General features: G+C 39.9%; 1 protein-coding gene across 1 annotated transcript; it reads right to left on the minus strand.

Moving 5' to 3' along the window:
* Positions 1-2,173: 2,173 nt before the first annotated feature.
* On the minus strand, positions 2,174-2,973 carry LOC306959824 (myosin light chain 3). The gene has a single exon (XM_079552048.1). It carries the CDS (start codon positions 2,896-2,898, stop codon positions 2,290-2,292), a length of 609 nt encoding a protein of 202 aa, XP_079408174.1. The 5' UTR covers positions 2,899-2,973; the 3' UTR covers positions 2,174-2,289.
* Positions 2,974-9,676: the final 6,703 nt, after the last annotated feature.

Consider the following 9,676-nt stretch of genomic DNA (forward strand, 5'->3'; position numbering starts at 1 on the left):
ACTCAAATGAACTAAAAATATATTTAAATCCAAACTAATAAAAACAATGTATTTTCTTATTAACCTGTCTCTGTCCTACCTAGTCCAACGAACCTGTGTGACCTTAGCGTGGGGTAAAGTCAATACTGGGTTCTCTGACCCACAATTCAGAGTAAAGCAATGCAGTTAACAAGTGGGCTACTGCCTCGGTCTGCTACAGATGGTCATCTTATTTGGGCATCCACAGTCAGTAATTCACTCATAGGACTTTTTCCAGCAGTGACGGCCACATAATGATACTGTTCTTCTCCGATACCTGCTTAGAACTCCAGAATTTGAACTTGAGTCATGTGACGATAGACAACAATCACTTATTACAAGTGCTTTTTCTGCACTTGTGTCCCAGTCGGGGTTTGGACACAAACACTCGTGCACCAGAGCCTACTTCTTATCTCACTATGCCCTCTTGGACGCTACTCAATTAACAAGCTAACTATGAAGAAAGGAGGAACCAGTAGAAAATACTCCAATGGGAAACTTTAGATAACAGCAGTAACTGAACCTGTATTTGAATTTGACTCTGTCCATGTTAACGGTCACTGTGTTTTATATATTACCTTATAGCATCTCTCCTTCAACTCTCCTCTAACTCTCCTTCAAGTGATCTACTAACTAACTAACAGCACATCTAAAATAAACCTCTTCTCTCTCAGCACATAAGAACTGGTCAAAGGTGTCCAAAAATGATGACAATAGTCAATGTCATGTGCTGGATGTTGGTCAGATGAAAGGACTTTCAACCATGAGATGAATGTGTCAGGTTTGTGAAACTAATCAGGTTCGACATTTATGATTTTATTAAAGACACATAACTCCTAAACGGCTACAGCAGATTTACTGGCCGTGATGAAGAGGCCGAAATGTGTTGGCGTCCCTGTACCAATAAAGGACGTTTATCTTTACAATCAGACTCCCTCGGAGCTTCTATTGCCCTCCTGACTGATGTTAGTCGCCCGCATAGGGCCTTTTGGAGTTCTGCGTCTTCCATTTAAATAGTTTTTGTCCTCGAAGAGCAGCTGATCGTGGTTTTTACACTACCCGGACCCCGATGCAGTCACCCACATCCTGTTTGGTATGATTTTCTGTTTGAAGATTGCTTTCCAAAACTGAGAGTTGTATAGCCCCCTGCCCTCAAAGTGAAATCATAACATGATTCTAAAATGAACTGAACTGAAAATTGTAAAAAAAAAAAGATTTGTTCTGACAAAGGTTTTTGAGATGAATACAATTTGAATACCATAGAAAGTAATGGAAAAAAATTCTACTGGTTATTCATGTTTCAAGCTAATATGCAGTACAAAACTTTTATGATTTATTGAATTATTTATTCTTTTGAAACTCTCCAAAATACCATGGTCTGATACAAAGTCTAAAACCTTGTCAAGCTTTGTACAGAGCGCACACTTTTCGCACCTGTCTGGTATTTGTCAGCCGGTGAGCTCAGGGCTGTATTTTGCAAACCAAAGAGGCCTTAGTCCTGACGACAGCTGGCCCTTTAACACAAAAACAAAAACATGCTCAACTGTTCACAGCGTCTCTGCGTGAGAGAGAATCCTATTTTTAGTTAGACCAAATCCTATTGTTTTCTGTAATCACAAGAATGTATAGAGACGGGGGCGTGAGGGGTGCGGGGATGCGCACTTAAGGAAGTGCAGTGGTGTTTGGTGATGCTCTGCAGCGGCACTGACTCGTTTTGCTTTTCCTTTGCACAGCAGAGTTGTCCTGTTTGGACAACCATTCTTTAACTTCAGTGAACTGGTGAACTCAGTGAGTGTGTGGTGGAACAAACTGTTCAAGACAATTGTCTAGTCGGTTAATATAAGAGAGTCTGATTTGCTGGATTCTTTCTGCTGTTTAATTGTAGTGAAAACTGCAGGAATGGGAACTTGTGGCCATTTATTTGTAATAATAAATGATTGAAATTGATGAAAATGTAATATCCACATAATCTGTATAAAAATGCAAATTGAGGCTACATGTAAAAGAAAATTCCTCCCTTGTACTTATTTCCATGACCATTTGTTAATTGATATTATGACGGTTGACTGTTTCGGTGTATAGAGAATTAAGAACCATACTTTCATTTACATGGCATAATAAAAGATGACTCACACAGTATTTTCCCACATCCTTTATTGTTTAGTATTGTCTTTTGATATCTAGAGAGCCATAATTTCAGTTCATATTTTCCATTTTTAAAAGCCGAATGCCATCCGAGTACTTCAAGTTCAGTGCATCTGATTCCTACATCTAACCAGAGAGGATATGTCTAACAAAAGAGGAGTAGTTAATGCACCCGTTTGCGTCCTCCTGTCCGGCCATCAGTCTGTCCACCTCATCTTCTGTCATCCTCTCCCCCAGGGTCGCCAACACGTGTCTCAACTCTGCACCCATGATGGTTCCGTTGCCTTCCTTGTCAAAAACTCGTAGCCCCTCCACGAAATCCTCAAAATTCCCCTTGTCTTTAGCTCGAGATATGTGCTGGAGCATGGGCAGGAAGGTTTCAAAGTCCACCATCTTTGTGCTCATGTCCTCCGGCCGCGGCTTCCCGAGCACCTTCAGCACGTCTGCGTTGGTCGGGTTCTGTCCCAGGGCGCGCATCACGTCTCCGCACTGCGCATAGGTAATCTTCATCTCCCCAGTCGGTGTGCGGTCAAACAAAGTAAAAGCTTCCTTGAACTCCTCGATCTGGTCGGAGGTGTACTCGATGGTGATGCTTTTGGGATCGAAATCCGGTTCCTTCGGGGCTTCTGGCTCAGGCTCCGGTGCTGGTGCGGGTTTAGCTGGTGGAGTTGCTTCTTTCTTCGGCTCTGGCTTTTTCGGCTCCGGCTTTTTGGGTTCAATCTTCTTCGGCGCCATGTTGTTAAGGGATTGGAGAGACGAGTCTGTACTTGTTGCAGAAGAAGAAACAAGTGGAGAGACAGGAGGGATTGGAAGTTATTCCCGAGCACACAGATCCACCAGTCTCATACAAAGCTTTTATACGTGCTTTGTCTGGGGAGTCCCGAATGCAATTTCCAGCAGCTCACTATAAAAGGAAGCAACCAGAAATAGACCTTTATAGCAAGTGATGTCAACATTAAGTATTGTTCTCAGCTGCTGTCATGTAGCCGACAGGGCTATTTGCTGCCATTAGCTGGGGTCCAGTTGTATTAAGCCAAAAATGCGGTGTGTCTCTAATGGACAAAGGGATCAGAGCCGCTAACAACCCCTGAGAGGCCGGCACGGAAATAGCTTTACTCTCAAACAGGTGAAAGTCTGGTAAGCACTGTGCCATGGACCCCCTACAGGCCGAGATATGAGCATACTTTACGTAACAAGCTAGCTAATATGCTTGCCCAAAATATACTCACTGCACATAACTGTACAGTTTATTCATTTTTACTCAATTATTTTATGAAAGTAATGCAATTGATTATGTTGCATAAATACCTAAATGACACTGTTGTGGGGTGGGTTTTATCCAGCTTATGCCCCTCACCTGAACTCTGCACTGGAACAGGGCTATCATGGCCGCAAAATGGGAGGTAGGGAAGGATGCTGCAGGCATCCTCACTGAGTTTAGGTTGTCTTGTTTTGCTAGAGGCTCTTGTGTATGACTAATGGGGTAATGTGTAAACAAGCTGATGGTGGCCCGGCTGGACCTGTTGGTCCTGGTGGCGTGCTAAGACAACAAGCACTTGGTATGATACATTAAACTCTTCTCTATAGTTTATTTAGTGTGTGAATTGCAGTTTAAGTGGATCCTCGTTATTTTTATAGGTAGATCTCTGCTGATGGAGGGTCTCCCTTTTTTGTGTGTGTGCTACTTGAAACTTGTAAATTGGCCTCAGCTGCTGGGCCGACTTGGGCGGCTCACCGAGCCTCGGTCGACTCTGATTTTCTCGCCTCTTCTGCGACCGGTTCTCCCTGAGGGAGCTTTCATGGACATCAGTGGACATCAAATGAACAATTACGGTACAAAATGACGTGGGCCCGGCAGATGCCTGTCGAGAGGAGTGGGGGCTTTGAAAATGGACCACAAAACAAGGGTTGAACTGGAAACAACGCTGCCTTTATCTGCGAACAAATATGTCACAACAACAAATGAAGTGTAAATACATAATCTTGTCTCTGTCATTCAGCCAAAGGACCTGCATAGCCTTGTGTAATAACGGGGGTAATGATTACATCTCATCTTAAATAATATGCCGTTGTTGACGAGGGTTAAATGTAAAACATGCCATCCAATCTTAGCCACTTGATTACAATGCCAATGACATTGGTTGCTTAGGGTTTCAGGTCAATAATAATTGTCAAAAAATGTATTTTTGTATTATCATATAGCAGTGGCTGCACTTACTATACTTGTAGGCTATTTAACAGAACACATTTTTTGAACTATTAGTAATAATTTAGTTTCTCACCTTGGCGATGATTCTCTTTTACTAATGGTACCTACTTTTTATTGTCTGTTATAAATTATGTTTAAAAAAAAACATTTTTTATTCATTGTCTGGGAATGTACATGTTAAAAGATCCAAACTCACCATTTTAAGTAAGGAGCACAATACTTTGTTGTAAGGATATGCTTACTTTAAAGATACATTTTTTCCCTACATAATTATATGAGTTCTGCTTCTGTCAGGCCTCTTTATTCTGCTGCGAGGTGAGTGCAGACCGGTGCAATCATGTGTGTCTTTTATAAATGTGCAATATGTCACTTGGCCTTTATGCAAATGGCACCTCTGCAATTCACTTCGGTGGATGATAAGTGAACCAACAAAACAGCCATTTCATTTATTGGAGAGAGGGGGAGGGCATAGCGGGTAAGCAAAAGACTGTCATCATTTTAATCATGTTGACTTTAATTTTGCACACTCTCCAAACTTCATCACAGCATTTGAGACATGTCACATTCACCCTTTTCTGTCTTCATTTAGCCGCCCTCAATCCTCTGTCTTGAGCTGACCGTCACTGCACACAATGACAAGCTGCATTTTAACTAATAATGATGTGTCCCCAGCACTAGATCATTATCTCTTCTTTTTCTTGAGGTCACATCGCCAGTAAAAGCTGACGGCTAATGCATCGTCTCCTATTTCATGAGAGACAGTGGGCATTTTACACGGACACAAAGGGTGCACAAAGTGTAATTGGTTTCATGTCGTCAGAATGTCACGTACGTATGAAAGTGCGTGTAACGTGTTTAATAAAATGACCACGAGGCTAATCAGTTCATATTTCTACAGTAGCTTTAAAATATAATTACACACGCCTTCATTTGTATTAATCTTACATACGATACATTCTTATACTTTATATAACAACACAAGAAAGGGGAGGAACCATGGCACTAAGGAAGGGTTTTGCTTTTTTTCTTTGCTTATACAGTGGGGGGGGAAAAAAAGTATTTGGCTGAAATGATTTTTTCCGCTGAAAAAAATTGAAATTTAATATAAGCAACATTATCATGCAATAACATTGAAATACAATTTAAATTTTACAATTGGGGAATGTAGTGAATGACTAGTACAAAAAAATTAAAAAAAGTAAAGAATCTGGAAAAGTCCTACAGGTGAAAATTGGAAAATTTCAATATCGTTAAAAAGTGCATTCATTTCTGTTATTCCACTTAAACTGTGAAATTAATATATGATCGACTCAACACATGTTAAGTGACATATGTATAGCCTGTATTTGTTATAATTGTGATTATTATGGCTCAGCTTGTAACCCCCCCCAAAAAAAAATAATAATAAAATAAAATAAGAAAAAAAAAAAAAAAATATATATATATATATATATATATATATATATATATATATATATATATATAAATGTATATTTTGAAAATAGACTGTAATCCATAATCATCTAAATTATAACAAATAAAGGCTTGACATATGTCACTTTGCATGTAATGAATTTATATCATATATTAGTTTCACACTTTAAGTTGAATTACAGAAATAAATGAACATTTGAACAATATTCTAATTTTCCGAGTTTCACCTGTATACTGTCTAAAATTGACGCATTATTTATTTAATAACTTTTTCTATAATACATGGTATAAAGTATGAAGCACTCATCTCATGCTCATGAGCTCAGAACAGAGCATAAACCACACTTTAAGCTGAAGGTAAAAAGTCAATTAGCTCAGTACATGTGAGCATAGTCACTGTGTGTTATATGTGTCCTATGAGGCTGCATGATTATATGAAATGTGAAACATTCATGTATTCTATTTTAATTGTTTTGTAATTTTATACTGTGTCAGGACCCCAGGAAGACTAGCAACCACTTTTGGGCGCTAATGGGGATCCTAATAAAGAATAAAGAATAAAGAATAAAGAATCTAAACTGTTGTAGTTGAAGTTTACGATAACAAACTGTCTATGTAATGCTTAACCCTATAACTCAACGTCAATGAGGAGAAGTGATTTTCTCTTTATTATTGCTGATATTTCCAGTTTTAATTGATTGATTTGTGGGCTCCAGATTTGAATTCAATAGAAACATGCCTTTCTGGATTAATTTTCAAAGTTTAGCGCTTCTCTTCGCACAAATAATTGGCTTAGTATACCACACACAGACCGTTGCTATTCTGGGAGGGCTTTGACCATCAGTAACAGAAATTGTCTGCAGATATTTCCTAAATCCCCCACTAAAGTCCGTCTCTCTGTGTTGCGGGCTGTGGGGAAAGCCTGTGTGTTGGCTGCTCATGTGTTTGTTTAGAGTGTGACCGGGTGAAAGGCGGCCGGGAACAGGCACAGAGCTCTTAAGCCCTCAGATAACAATGGGAATGAGGGCAGCCCAAGCTCACTGATTTCAGGCCTAATAAAGGAGACTGATGGAGACAGAGGGTGCATTCCTCCATAGCATCGGCCGGCTGTGACTCAGTATGTAAAGATTCGCTTGTTTTGTTACTGGCTAAAAAGAGAAACAGCACTGAGCCCTGACTTTCCACTGGCGCCTCATTGCATATCCTTTTTATAATAATCATAATAATCATAATCATAATAATAGGCAATCACTGCTAATTATATAGCTGTAATAATAATTATAATTGTTGATTATTCTGTATGTTAGTATGATTTTAGCCTCTTACCTAACGCCTTAACCGAGTGCATTGTCTCTACTTTGGCTTTACCCAAATCTAAAAGTTTCTGGACTGGAGTTCAAATGAGGTGTTACCCTATAGTCCAGGGTAATGCCTCATTTGAAAGCTAAGACCTACAAAACCGACCTAAAGGGATCTTTTTCCTCCTGCTGTTGCCGTGTTTTTGTTTGCTTTTTTCATGTTCTTTTTCCATCTAATTTTTTACACTTTTTTTGTTGCACTTTCATCACTTTTGTTACATTTTTGTCATATTTTTGTTGAGTTTTTATCACATTTTTGTTGAGTTTTTGTCACATTTTTGTTGAGTTTTTGTCACATTTTTGTTGAGTTTTTGTCATATTTTTGTTGAGTTTTTGTCATATTTTTGTGCATGGATTTGGGAACCAATCACAGAACGAGGAGGAAAGGCAAGACGATAACGTGCTATTCGATATACGGAAGCTTGTAGTTTATTTACGGATCAAACATGACAGCAGCAGATGCGACTCTATTTTTTGATCAAGCTTTAGACCTTGTTCTAAATAGTTTAGCTCGAAAGTTTACAGTGGGTACGTCGTACGTAATCTCATACGATGATTCGATTGGCTGTGGCTACGGCTATGGACGATCGTAAACCACACCTCTCCTATGAGAAAATGAATTGGTGGTCCCCAGACTAAATATCACTTGTGATTTTAGTCTGGCGTTAGCTAGGCTAACATTTTTGTTGAGTTTTTGTCACATTTTTGTCACATTTTTGTTGAGTTTTTGTAATATTTTTTGTGAGTTTTTTGCGTTTTCAGCTTCATTTTGTCAATATTTTGAGATTTTTTTTTTTTAAAAGAGGCTTTAAGATTTGGGTGAAGCCAAACTGGAGAAAATGTGCTCGGTTCTGATGGGGGTTAAGAGGTTAAAACATAAACATGGAATCAACATCTAATTCTGTGCATGAATAATTAAACTTAAATAAACTACTAAAACTCGTATTCACAATATTATAAGAACTTGATCACCTTGGCAGCCTTATCACCGGGTTCTACACAGACATACCAAATACTTGTTCTAAAAGGCATTTGGCATCTGCTTGGGAAACTGCAGAATGACAGTCATAAACACCTGTTGTGTGTGTCAGCTATCAATTATGTGTTGACAGCCCGGTATGCTCCAACGCTAACTGCAGGTCTCCTCAGGCTAAATCACACGTCACCACCACGCTCAGAGGAGGAGTGGGCAAATGTCCTCTGGCACCTATGCTGTTATTTAGGAAATAAGGTTCAGATTAGATCCCCATGTTACATATTCTGGTCAAAAAGTGTCCAGAATCTCAACACGGTTATCAGCCAAAGCCATTCATACTTTTGAGGCTGCAGAAATGTCGTAAGCTTACGTCTGCATTCCTCAGAAGCAACATTAGAAGAGACCATAAGGTGCACTGAATGGCTTTTTAGGAACTTTATTCTTTGCTAATAATATGGTGACGTTATGATGAAAGGCGGCCGTAGGAGGAAGGCAGCTTGCAGACATCTGTGTAAACAATTTAATTAAGACCATGTTTGATGAATTATAGTTGGTGAAGGCTCTGCCCGTCCTAATACTTCACTTTCATAATTACACCAGACATCCATGTGTTCATTCTCCGTGCCCACTCAGTACCCGCCTCAATCCCCCCGCGCTTACAATGAGAGAAATTGAAAAACTACAAAAGGGAAAGTGCATTTCACACTCTACTGAAGCAAGGCAAGCAATTTGAAATTAATCAAAACACAATAAGTTTACAACACGATAAAGAGGTGCAGTGTGCAAAATGAGAGGAGTCAATTTGCGATGTCCTGCTCCGCTTTGAATTAATGTATAGTTGTTGTATAGGATCTGAATTACATTTAGCATACAAGAAGCATGTGCATCAGTATATAGGTCTTATACGCCATAACTTTCTAAAGAGCCTATGGGCCTCAAGATATGAAAATAAGAACAGATTGCGTTCAAAAGAAAAGTGTCAATCTTGAAAATTGTTGAAAGTAGTGAAACATGATTTTTGAATGAATGAACTCATGAAGCGACCTCCCTTACTCCTGGTACAGCGTAACTTTTTACGTTTTTCTGCGAACTACATTTGTGGTTTCTGTGTTCCACTGTGTTTTTCACTTTTGTCACGTTTGGTGACAGCTAAACCCATTTTAGACCTACATATGTCTTCTTCTGAGACACTGAAGAGGCACCTAAAGCTGCACCTGCAGCACAGTGAAGGCATCACAAGAGGAGCTACAGGAAACAAGGAAGGGACAAATGAGACATGGTGACTGGACTGTTGTGGAGCGGAGGGAGCTGCAGGAGGAAGAGGAAGGAAGGAGGTGGAGCTGACCAGTGCAGGACACCACGCTCTGAAACAGGGACAAACCCAGGAGGCACTGCACCACTTCAGAGGGTCAGAGGAGACAGAGGGCAGCCAGCCAGGTTTCTTCTGAGTGCTACAGTTTCCCCGACGTCCAAGGTCATACGGGTCAGGTTAATACACAGTGGCAGCGCGGCTCAGCCACAGCAGCTCAGGACTAA

The sequence above is a fragment of the Gobius niger genome (genome assembly GCF_951799975.1).
Source record: "Gobius niger genome assembly, chromosome: 2".
Classification (NCBI taxonomy): Eukaryota; Metazoa; Chordata; class Actinopteri; order Gobiiformes; family Gobiidae; genus Gobius; species Gobius niger.